Source organism: Vipera ursinii (genome assembly GCF_947247035.1).
Source record: "Vipera ursinii genome assembly, chromosome: 8".
Lineage (NCBI taxonomy): Eukaryota > Metazoa > Chordata > Lepidosauria > Squamata > Viperidae > Vipera > Vipera ursinii.
In genome coordinates this window covers 15,573,948-15,587,101 of record NC_139519.1, presented here as the reverse complement: position 1 = coordinate 15,587,101, position 13,154 = coordinate 15,573,948, and the positions used below count along the sequence as shown (strand labels likewise).

The 13,154-nt window shown below is 42.0% G+C and overlaps 1 protein-coding gene across 4 annotated transcripts in view; it reads right to left on the bottom strand.

Moving 5' to 3' along the window:
- NUDCD3 (NudC domain containing 3) overlaps positions 1-13,154 on the bottom strand; it is a 58,196-nt gene that overhangs the window by 43,332 nt on the left and 1,710 nt on the right. For all 4 annotated transcript variants that reach the window (XR_014493161.1, XM_083368372.1, XM_083368373.1 and 1 more), the window contains exon 2: positions 12,362-12,678. Coding sequence is in view for 3 of the 4 variants with exons in the window: in XM_083368372.1 (XP_083224498.1) it covers positions 12,362-12,678 (317 nt within the window). In the remaining variant the exon portion in view is untranslated. The remainder of the gene's footprint in view (positions 1-12,361; positions 12,679-13,154) is intronic.

Genomic DNA, 13,154 nt, shown 5'->3' with positions numbered 1-13,154 from the left:
ATTTTTTTTTTAACCTGAGGCTATGCTTCTAATAGATAAAAGGCCTAGAGATTCATAGCAATTACTAGCCTACAAAAAATTGTACAAGCTAGAAAGAAGACTTAGGCAAGGCTTTGAGGATGTTCCTCTCAATGCTGGGAATAAAGGGGGCAATTACTGTAGCTCCATCTTGTCTCTACCAGACCACACACCAATCTGTGTTGATCTCCAAGCGCAGGTCTACGTGCAAATTCTGCCTGCATACACCTACAGGAAAGGTAACGTGTCTATTGGGTTTTTACCTGACTGAAGAGAAAGATCAGACACCAAATCCCAAAGTGAACCTTGTTCAGACAGGTTCATTTGTCTAGCTGATTCCTCCCAATTTCATTCCTCACATCTCTTTTTTAAAAAAAAATAAAATAAAAATCATATTTATAGCTGCCCTGGGGAAGCCAGATTCATTTTACAACCATGTTTATTTTTTTATTTTTATTTTAATCCCATTTATATCCCACCCTTCTCCGAAGACTCAGAGCGGCTTACAATTTAAGCACAAACCAATGTGCTTAGCAATGTTACTAGCTTAACAGCTGTAATGATTCACTTAACAACTGTGGCAAAAAAGGTCATATAAAATGGAGCAAAACTCACTGAACAAAGGTTTCAGTTAGCAACATAAATTTTGGGCTCAATTGTGGTTGTCAGTCAAGTGCTACCTGTAGCCTTTCCTCACGCACAACCCTCTTATCGAAAATTTAGCAACAAATCCTTTTCGTCTATTTTCTTTATTACAGTATGAAAGAAAATTTGGGCAGATGACCCTCTTAAATAAAACAACGACCAATCGTGCCAATACAAAACTGCTGAAATTTTTAGCATCATTTTTTATGATTACATAGATAGAACAATAAAGTTGAGGTGTCTCAATACTGTGGAAATTGTGATTTTGAACTGCGTACCTAATAGCTTCGGGGTGAAATAGCAAAATAGAAAAACAGCTCCCTTCCTTGCGCAGCTAACCTCAATCTGGCAATATACATTTTGCACAGACTTTGCAACTCCCAATTTCCTTTCACAGCTCAAAAGGTTATGCTAGGTAGAAATCTGGGAACTACAGTCTATATACATCCAGATGACTCCTCTTGGTGAAGCCGTGCTACGTAATTTCAACCCTCAATTTCAAAAGTATTTTAAAGTTATATTCCTCAGGAGGTTTATCTTAATTTTTTGCATTACTTTCAGGCCAGCAGGGTCCAACCTTGGCAACTTTAAGACCTATAGACCTCAACTCTCAGAATTCCCCAGGGCTGGGTGGGGAATTTGGGGAGTTGAAATCCACAGGTCTTAAAAGTTGCCAAGGCTGGACACCCTTGTTTTAGACTGTACCTATACAAAGTCCAGAGGGACGCGGTGGCTCAGTGGGTTAGGATGCTGAGCTTGTCAATCAGAAGGTCGGCAGTTTGGCGGGTCGAATCCCGAGCGCTGTGTAACAGTGTGAACACCTGTTACTCGTCCCAGCTTCTGCCAACCTAGCAGTTCAAAAGCACGTAAAAATGCAAGTAGAAAAATAGGGACCACTATGGTGGGAAGGTAACAGCGTTCCGTGCGCCTTTGGTGTCTAGTCATGCCGGCCACATCACCACGGAGATGTCCTCAGACAAGCGCCGGCTCTTCGGCTTTGAAACGGAGATGAGCACCGGCCCCTAGAGTTGGAAACGACTAGCACGCATGTGCGGGGGAACCTTTACCTTTACATATATATATAAAGTCCACCTAAAAAGGTCCTTAACCAGCAACCAAATTTTCCTCCTCCACTTGTAATTCTTTTCTATTTTATCTCACAGATATCAAAGTACCAAAGCCCACTTACATGCATAAAGCCATGATTCGGTTTGAAAGGGGAGATATATACCAGACAGTAATATGACCATTGTCTACTCAAGACTCATTTTGTTTGTTCTAATCTGTTTCTTTTCTCTGTACACAGCTAATTACATAAGTATGTTATGTATTTGCTGAAGGGACTCTGGTCCATAAAAGCTTAGGTATGTTAGGGTAAACATCGCTGCTCTTTGAAATCTGAGTCACTTAGCCACAAATTAAGGTGGCATTCATCTAATAGAAGCATGTGTTACCGCCATCTACCGGTCATTAGAAGAAGAACTACCAGGACGGGGGGGGGGGAGGGGGGGAGAATCCTTATTCCCCTGATCCATCCAGAAAAAGAAAAAAGGGAGCAAAAGGCCTCTGTGCAGAATGGTCCTGCCATGACATTTCCACCACTGCACACTTTCAATTAGGTTCAGTTTGTGAAACACACAGGAAAAAGTAACTCATAAACTCATAAGCCTTGAACCAAGGAGGAATCATTCTATAAGAATAAGAAGAGGAAGAGGAAGAGCAAGAAGAAGAAGAAGAGGAAGAGCAAGAAGAAGAAGAGGAAGAGCAAGAAGAAGAAGAAGAAGAAGAAGAAGAAGAAGAAGAAGAAGAAGAAGAAGAAGAAGAAGAAGAAGAAGAAGAAGAAGAAGAAGAAGAAGAAGAAGAAGAAGAAGAAGAAGAAGTTGGAAGGGACTTTGGAGGTCATCTAGTCCAACCCCCTGCTCAGGCAGGAAACCCTATACCATTTCAGACAAGTGGCTGGCCAGTCTCTTCTTAAAAACCTCCAGTGTTGGAGCATTCACCACTTCTGGAGGCAGGTTGTTCCACTGGTTAATTGTTCTAACTGTCAGGAAGTTTCTCCTTAGTTCTAGGTTGCTTCTCTCCTTGACTAGTTTCCATCCGTTGCTTCTTGTCCTGCTTTCAGGTGCTTTGGAGAATAGCTTGACTCCCTCTTCTTTGTGGCAGCCCCTGAGATACTGGAACACTGCTATCATGTCACCCCTCACCCTTCTCTTCGTTAAACTACACATACCCAATTCCAGCAACCGTTCCCTATATGTTTTAGCCTCCAGTCCCCCAATCATCTTTGTTGCTCTTCTCTGTACTCTTTCTAGTGTTTCGACATCTTTTTTTCCATCGTGGTGACCAAAACTGGATGCAGTATTCCAGGTGTGGCCTTACCAAGGCATTGTAAAGTGGTACTAGTACTTCACGCGATCATGTTGATTTTGGGCTCAAACGTGGACCTAGAAGCCTTATCAGAGCCACAAGTCCTACATCAAGATCAAACTCTGACAAACGGTGAGATAGGTCCTCGATGATTTCCTAACGGTTCTTCCAAAGTCTCCTTCACTAGAAAACCCCATACATCCACTAAGTATGCCAGGCGTGGCGTACTTACTGCCCCTACCAGTTTGCGTAAGACAGATTTCATTAAAAAGTTGGATACACCCAACAGCCTCCTCATAAATATTAATGAACCCAAAGTGCTAGGGTTTTCAGGAGCATTTCGGCATCAATTAGATCTGGCTGAAGTCCTGCATTTCAGGGTTCTGCTTCCCAAACAGGTCCTTTATTTCCAACAAATTAAAAACTCCAGATTAAGACAACTTTATCGAACCGATCAACGGTTTACAAGCCTTTATGCAACCTTCTGAGCTTCTGAGAACTCTTTATCCGCCGAAATTCTCAGGGAGTCAATAAAGTATATGCTATCTCATACACCTTCAATTGGCCTAATAAAGGTACGAACAAATGTAATTTTCCACTTCGCATCAATATGGCTGATTTTGATTTTTAAAGCCATGGTGGCGTAGTGGATTAGAATGCAGTATGGCAGGTGGCTTCTGCTGACTGCCGGCTGCCAGCAGTTCGATTCTCACTGGCTCAAGGTTGACTCAGCTTTCCATCCTTTCGAGGTGGGTAAAATGAGGACTCAGATTGCTGGAGGGCAATATGCTGACTCTGTAAACTGCTTAGAGAGGGCTTTAAAGCCTTGTGAAGGGGTATAGAAGTGCTAATGCTATTCCAAACAAAGCCTGTATTAAATTTCTAACTTACATTAGAAATTCTGAGCATTTTAAGGTGAAGCATTTGTCATACTGCAGACATTCTGAGAAATGCAATAACTTCCAAGGAAAAAAATGAATAATATAACTGTAAGTTATTATACAATTTCTAATACTGGTTAGTGACTAAATGGCTAGGTTCATATACCACATTAAATCATAATGTGGTCTGTATAAATCTGCTTGCAGTGGTCTATGAACATGCCTTCTGGCTTCCTATGTTAGAGAAACACGTCCATTTGGAGTTTATTCAATAAGTCATGATTAACAAAACATAGCATGGCGTATATCCCTTCAATTCCAAAGACAGAAAGAGGTAATTGAGCCCAAAATTTCTGTTGCTAAGTGAGACACTTGTTAAGTGAGTTTTGTCCCATTTTATGACCTTTCTTGCCACAGTTCTTAAGTTAGCAACATGATTGTTAAGTGAACATGGTTTTCCCATCAACCATTTGCTTCTCAGAAGGTTAGAAAAGGGGACCACATGACCCAAGGACACTGCAAGCCTCCTAAATATGAGTCAGTTGCCAAGAGTCTGAATTTTGATCACAGGACCCTGGGAACGCTGCAATGGTCGTTAAGTGTGAAAAATGGTCATAAGTTACTATTTTCAGTACCATTGCAACTTTGAATGGTCACTGAATGAACTACTGTAAATCGAGGACTACCTATAATCTTTAGCAGCCTTGCCCAACCCGAAATAATGAGATTGGCATAAATGCCAACGTAAGTTACACAACCAACCAAGTCAGACCTACAAAGCATGTGCCTAGGGCTATTTACTAACATGTCCTACTTACAGGAAAGCACCGTATTTGCACAAACTCTTTTGTATGTTTAAAAGAGCCTTGGTGGAGCAGTGGGCTAATGCCTCCTTAAGTAACACCAGCTGCCTGCAATTAGTGCAGGTTCGCATCCCACCAGGCTCAAGGTTGACTCAGCCTTCCATCCTTCCGAGGTAGGTAAAATGAGGACCCAGATTGTTGGGGGCAATAAGCTGACTTTGTAATAATGCCGCTTGGGGTGTGTGTGAAAGCCCTAATAAGCAGGCATATACATAGAATGAAGGCTACTGCTAAGCTTGTAAGCTGCCCTGAGTCTTTGGAGAAGGGCGGGATATAAATGGAATATAAAAAAAAATAAAAAAAAATAAAATGATCACTTTAAACCAATAAAACTTCAGGACAGAAGAAATGCACATCTTTTATCCAACATTTAAGTCGGACTAATGAGAGTTACTAGAGTTCTTTATGGTAGGGCTTGCAGCCCTTTTCTGATATCGAAGGAATTAAAATGCAAGTATCAGTAGGCAAAGCAGCTCCAGGAGATCCCTGACAGGATATTGAAGTTTACTTCTCTTAAGAAATGAAGATTAAAAGCAGAAAGGCCTGCTGCGTTCAGGAAGCGACGCTTGGAAACTTAATGGGCCACACAGCGGCTCCCTGCAAAAGCTGTTGGGGAGAGTTGTGCAGAATATATTGGAAAGAAAATGAGTCTTGGATGCTTAAGGAAGATATGTATGTTCTGCCAGCTCTGATTTCAAAGCAAGTCTTTTCAAGCCTAGACAAACCTAAACTGTGCACAACATGAAGTAACTTGAATTACCCCTTCCAAAGTCACAATACTACAATGACAGGATTGGGGCTGTTCTGGTGAGGATTTTATAAGTTTCTCCATTTTAATGAGGGCCCACTGTAAGCAAAGAAGTCGTGTTTTATTGAAGCCATTTGCACTTTCTCCCCTTGCTTACAGCCAAAAAAGTGTGCCTCAGTTAAATGAAGCAGCAAGCAGGGGGAAATATCAATGTATATTCAACCTAGGTTTCAGATGATCTCCGTGTCCTCATTCCCAACTCCCAAACCAAGTAACATTAAGATGAAAGACATGATTACAGTTGCGTTTTGAAATCTGGCATCTGGCATCCTTTGACAAGCGAGAGAGCTGGTTGTGATTCTGCAACAACAGAGCAACTGCCGAAATAATCCATGAAAAATGGTAGGCCGATCCAAAGTTGCCATGCCATTTCATTTTATTGCCCCTGGTCTGCTGATAGATCCTTGGGGCAATGAGGTCTACCCTACAAAGTCACAACCCTACAAAATTTACAGACCAAAATTCACACACAGCAATTGAAAGGATAATGAACCACAGTTCTATGCCCAAAGAAAATCAGAAGCATGCATATTTCAACCCAACGTGCAAAATGTGTTACGGAAATATGCCTTGCTATCATGTTCCTAACAGAGGTGTGCAAGACTAATAGGAAGAACTAAGTAAATGTAACAGAAAAAGTGTACCCTCATACTGTGTGTCCACAAACCAGGAAGGATTAAACGCAACTGATTCTCTTCAATCTGAGAACCTACTACAAGACTAGAACTATGTCCTTGAATTCAAGCAATCATACAGCCAGGGGAAAAAACACACATTAAATTCTGGGTCACAGAAAACTTCAAGGCAGGCAAATCTTTGGGGAAGCATCCAAGTCATAAATAGGTCTCACAGGTGTATTAATTCTACTCTACCAATGTAACCTATTTTTGTTCAATCTATCAACTCCTCCTTATTCTTTCCTGCTGCAGCGAAGAGCTCAAATGAGCTTCACTTGCAAACAATCCCTCGTGGTTATAATGATGATTGCCATCATTAGCCCTGGTTTGCCTACTTCTACCACACCCCATTTAGTGCCGCAATTTCTTTTTTTTTACTTCCAAGAACTTCCAAGAACTCCCAAAAACTCCAAGGGAGTTTTGTACTTCCAACTCTCCCAATGGGACAGAAGGAAAGAGCATTAGGTATGTTTGCCTGCTTTGAGTGTAAAAAAAATAAAGGCAGGATTTTTAAAAAAAAAGCCAATAAATATGAAGGTGATGTAGTAGAATAGCCAACCGAGTAGTTTAAAAAAAAAAAAGCCGGGGTGGGGGGCGGAGTTAGCTGCTAGAGTTTCATAGTCTATGTTTGGCAGACAAGTCTTCTCTTTCGTCATCTCAAACCAATAAATAATGTTCAACTCCTGGACAGGCTGCTGAGAAAACAGCAAGAGAAGATACAATCTGCGCTGCTGAAAGACCAGCTCCATTAGTCTCTTCCTTTCCCCAGATGCTCATAGATGTGGTGGAATCTCTTGCTAGACTGGAGGGAGGTGTTAAGAAAGAATTGAGGTTGGAGTCCTTGCACTGCAGAAAGCGGCACAGGCCTGACCTCATCCAGAATCCCTGAAGCCGCCTTACCTGACAGCTCCCAAAGCAATGCAGTCAGTCTGGTGAGATTCTTGTAATATAGGTGATTAACAATAAAGCTTTTGTTCGAGACTATTCATGAGTAGTTCTGGTTGCTTGTCTTGATGTTAGCAGCCAGTTATTTAAGGCCTAATGGTTTAACTTGAAAAATCCGTGCTAGAATTTGTTTCTCTTCTTCAGTGGCCATAGGTCTGTATACCCAGTTAATAACTACCCTTTTTCTGCTAATAGTATACAAGCCATTCCGAGAATCTAACAACATATCAAAAGGCAGTAAATGTTATTTTACTTCCTCCGTCTGTTCGAAAAACATGATCCAAAACCCATTTGATACGTAGGATTGCTCTCTGTTAATTAGTTATATTGAAGATTCTTCCATCCAGGCCCAAGCCATTAGCTATTTGTTGTGGGAAGCTTCCACTGCTTTTTAAAAAAATATTTTCAATTTAAGAATACCAAGTTAAGTTTCGACTTTCTAAATTAAATACAAATTTATTTCACCACCGATTTCATTTTCTATCTGTTAAAGACTTCCTCACAACCTATTCATTCCAGGCCAGGTCTAATTATCAGGTAAAGAGGGCTTTCTTCCCAAGCGTTGGCCTTGCCAACAAAAAGAACAAGCAGAGAAATGCAGCAATGTATATTAAAAATTTAAAAAAAAAGAATTTAGAATCCGTGTCGAGGAACATAAATAGAAATCAGGAGGCAGGCGGCACATGCAATTTTATTTTAAATACTGCCAGGCAAATGTATGCAGAATCAAGTCTATAAGTGGGCTAAGTGAGAAGGCGGGCACTCAAAATAAAAAGCAGATGAGCTCAGACAGAGAGAATGAAGACAGCCACTTGTCAAAACAGATGGAAATACCCGAGCCCAGAAAAAAAAGGGTGTAAAGAACAGCTCAGCACAAACCAGATGGCAATGAAGTAGACAACTCTTCCGTCTCGTTGTTCAGAACTTGGAGACCACTCAGGGTCTGTTGCCATGAGGGAGGGTGCAGGGGGTTAAACCAAATTAATAGGGCTCAGCAACTGAAATATATCTACTGTCACATTGGATTCCGTAACCCTCAGCATTACTGAACTGAAGTGCTTGAGTGTGAGGAGCAGAAAGAGTAGAAAGAATCTTATTGATTCCCTATGAAAGTGCGGTTGTGCATCTGCCAAAGTTGCCATAACACTGTTGGAACAGGAAATAAAATGAAAAGCGAAGCTCCCCTTTCGGGTTTGAAACTAGCCGTCCAAAGCGGTACCAGAAAGAGGTGAACAGTATTTAGTTTATGAAAGCTGCCAAAATGAGGGGTCCTGGGCGCTCTCTGAGGTTGGCTGTTTTCTTGCAGACATTTCATGACCCAAGGCATTGTTGATGTTACCTAGTTTGGGTAACAAAGCGTCTGCAAGAAAACACCCAAGCTCAGAGACCCCTCATTTCAACCAGAGCTACAAATATTCTCCTTGAAAAGCTACCAAGTCAGCCCATTGGATCCATGTTGCCAAGGACAGCTTACGCTGATTTGCAACATCTCTCCAGTGTTTGGAATAAGTGCTGGGCTTTTGCAGGTCAAGCTCACATTCTATGAGCGTAGCCTCTGCCATCCTTACTGACCCATCAGAATGTCCTTCATACAACGTTTGCCGTTATTTTGAAGGGTGGAATATTCCACAAAAACAGATATTCATTGCCCTCCTTAAAGTCATAAGAATATTGGGGGGGGGGAGGGAGGGAAATGCATAAATATCTCCAGTAGAAAGGTAGAAAAATCATCAAGTTTTTACTTTAGCCAACTGCAACATATCATATATACTTTGGTTACATCTAAAAAGAAAAATATTTGTATCTCAAATACTGTACTGAAAAAGGCAAAAGGTAAACATGTCTGAACCTTATGTTTAGGTTTAGGTTTAGGTTTTATTAAATTTTTATACCGCCCTTCTCCCGAAGGACTCAGGGCGGTGAACAGGGCATATCATAAAACTACAAAAATACAAAAGTTAAAAAAAGAATTAAATTATTGCCCACAGTAAAAACAATAGAAAATATATATAAATATTAAAACCCTAAGTAACTCCCCATCAGGCCAGGCCAGCTTGTTCAAATAAATGGGTCTTTAACCCGCGCCGGAAGGAGCGGAGATCCGGTGCCATCCGGAGCTCAACCGGCAGCTGATTCCATAAAGCCGGAGCGCCCACAGAGAAGGCCCTCCCCCTGGGGGCCACCAGCCGACATTCTCTGACCGGAGGCACCCTGAGGAGGCCCTCTCTGTGGGAACGCACAGGGCGGAGGGGAGTCAACGCCGGCAGCAGGTGGTCCCCAAGGTATTCCGGACCCATGCCATGTAAGGACTTAAAAACCATCACTAAGACCTTGAACCTCACCCGGAAGACAACTGGCAACCAATGCAGCTCGCGGAGCAAAGGTGTAACATGGGAGTACCGAGAAACTCCCAAGACAACTCTCGCGGCCGCATTCTGTACCAGTTGGAGCCTCCGAGTGGTCTTCAAGGGAAGCCCCATGTAGAGAGCATTGCAATAGTCAAGACGAGAGGTCACGAGCGCATGAGTGACCGTACACAGGGCATCCCGGTCTAGATAGGGCCGCAACTGACGCACCAGGCGAACCTCTGTCCACGTACCTCTCAGTTTAATGGCACTTACTTTCAAGTAATGGTGCATGATTTATTTTTCACCGAATACAGACTTGATTTGAACTAGAACTTGATTTATATAAACGTAATGAGTAATTTTGTGTAACACTTCCAAAATCAGAACAACAACTTTGGAAGAGGCAAGATTCCATCCTTCATTTATTAACTATTTCCTGTTTTTCATAACTGAGACTTATTACCCTCAGCTACACAGATGGAGATCACACTGTATCTCAATTTCCATCCATCTGTGTCTAAAAAAAATACATTATTCATAGCATCTTATTAGCCAAGCTTTTAAGCTGGATGTCTAGAGGGAAACTTAAAAAGAGTTCAAAGATAACAGTACTTTTGGAGGATGCATTAACTGGACAGTGACACCACCCAGTGGAAGCACTGAAAAGTTACAATAATTCTGAGATGTATGCAACCAAGATCATTTGTGTGTACTTACTAAAAAAAATCCTGGCCATGGATGCTTTTTGGCAACAGATAATCACATACTAGCCTAACATGTCATGAAATCTGTACTGTTAATTTATAAACAAGATTCAAATATATAACAATCCAATAAACATATTTATATTCTTTGGCATAATCTCTTCCCCAGAACACAAATCAGTCTGATAAGCAAGCCAATGAGCAAAATTGAGGCAACACTATCACCTTGCTTGCCAAAATGAGCAGCCACTGTTCATCCAGCAAAACGTATTTTTCATGTATAGCTAGCAGTATCTTTTACAACAGCCTTGAAAACCAGATCGTGAAATCACCACGTACTCCAAATGATGTTTTTCAGGCTGAGGCAAATAAATAGCCAAATCAAAATTTGGAAGCAACCTCATTGGTTGCAAGACAGTTTCAGGTCAAAAACACCCCAGCCTCTGATTAGAAAACCGGGTCCTAGAGCAACATGTCTTTTTGCAGCTTCATTGACATTTCAAAGACCATTTTACTTCCAGGTATAGAAGTCACTTCAAGAGCTGTTTTACCTTATTCATTTCAAGAGGCTTTTTTCTCCAAACTTTTCTTAAAGCAACCAACCTCTCTGGTATTCTGTGTTCAGAGAAAGTGACCAACTCAAAATCACTCAGTCAGCTGCCAGGGCAAGGGTGAATTAACAAACCTTGATCTCACCGCACTTAGTCCAATACTATACAATCACATCACACTTTTAAACCTCTCTAATTATAGAATAGTGCTTGGACGCTAATGGAATTTCAGCTAAACAGGCTTTTGGCCAGTTGTGTTTTCCAATTTAATTGGGGAAATGGTTGTTTCATGTATTCCAAGAATCTGCACACCACTTCGGAACAATTTTATATGCATACAATAAAGTGAAAAAGTGATAGGAAGATGTTTATAAAGTGGCATCACAGCGTAAACTAGACTGCCAATTTGGAACTTGGATTTTAAAAAAAACCAATCTGAAGTTTTATAAATATTTCTTGGTACTATCCAGAAGCAAGAGAGAATGAGAGTGCATATTCAATGAATTGTTTCAGACATCAAAATGTCTCACTCATTACTTCAGTTTGATAACAACTGTAAGATAGTACAGTAGTATTAAAACCATAAACATTGACTTAAAGCCAATGTTACCTTTATTGTTCATTAATGTATCATACATATTTTATTTAGTTTTTAAAAATCATAATGAGAAGAGCCAGACTATCATTAAGCATCAGATTACACAAAGAGGTGGAACAACTGTATGTAAGTGATAATTTTGTAATATAGTGATTTTGACTTGCAAAGCCTTTTGCTCCGAGTACAGGTTTTGAGATTTGTGAACAATATTCCCACAAAATCCCAGCCACATAATGGGGTGTGTTGCATCAATAACCCTAACCCTAACCCCAAAAATAAGACGTAGCTTGATTTTTACACGTGCGCCCAATATAAGCCCTACCCCCAAAATACTAAAGAACCCGCCCACTCCATTGCACCTGGTTGCATGAGGTGGGGCGAGGCGCACAGGTAAAAATCAAGCTATGGCCAGGATTTGGGGGGGGGGGGTTGGAGCTGCCCTATACACCCCATAGCCACTCACCTTAGGACAGTTGCAGCCAGGCCTCCTACGTTCCAACACCTGCCTCGCTGACCCACTTCTTCTGTGGCCGCTAGCCACCACTTGCGCATGTTGTCCCCAGCTTCTGTTTTGCCATCAGAGGTTTCCCAGAAAGGCCGCTGCAACTGAGAAACGAGCTCTGGATTGACATGTGTGCCCCCCCCCCGGGCCTCCATTTCACCATCAGAGGCCTTTTCGGAAGGCCTCTGATGGCAAAATGGAGGCCGGGTGGCGACGTATGCAAGTGGCAGCGAGTGGCCACAGAAGAAGTGGGCTGGCGAGGCAGGTGTCGGGGCATGGGAGGCTTGGCTTTGGCGGTCCTAAAGTAAGCGGGTAAGACATCCCTCCAAAATAAGACCTGATGCCTCTTTTGGAGGGAAAAAAAAGACCAGGTCTTATTTTCGAGGAAACACAGTATGGCTGCACTTTGTCACTAGCTCTTTGACATGGCCAGAGCACCACTAGAGCCACTCACCTAGGGAATTCTGTTTGCACACTTTCCACAGGGGCGGTGACGGGTGCCGGCAGTTCTGCTGTTGTCTCAGCGACTTGTGCTTCTGCTGCTTCTTCTGCTCTCACAGGCTCTTCTGAATCGGCAGCCTTTCCACTTTCCAATCCAGAGTCCTGCTGCTCCACTGCTGAGGTGATCTCAACCTCTTCAATTGCAGCAGGCGCCTTTGTTCTCTCTCCTGCCGCCACCAGGTCTGCCTCTCTTTTCTTCAATTTCCCCTCAATTTCTTGCTGTCTTTTCTCATCATCTTGGCGGGCCAGATGCTCAAAGTTTTTGAATGCCTGAAAATGATGCAGCAAATCAAGCAACAACCCAACAATTAACCTACAGGCCACCGCTAGAGAATAGCTAAGCCTGCATTTCAATTTCAAACAGTACGGGCAGTCCTCAGCTTACGACCACAACTGAGCCTAGAATATATGTTGTTAAGTGAGAAATTGGTTAAGTGAGCTTTGCCCCATCTTACGACTTTTCTCGCCACCTTCGTTAAGTGAATCACTGCGGTTCTTAAAACTAGTAACATGGTGGTTCAGTGAATCTGGTTTCCCCATTGACTTTGCTTCTCAGGTGGTCGCAAAAGGGGATCACATGACTGACACTGCAACTGTCATAAATGTGAGTCAGCTGTCAAGCATCCAAATGTAAATCACGGGACCACAAGGATGCTGCAACAGCCGTAAGTGTGGAAAACGGTCATAAGTCATTTTTTTTCAGCGCCACTGTAACTTCCAACAGTCACTAAATGAATTGTTGTAAG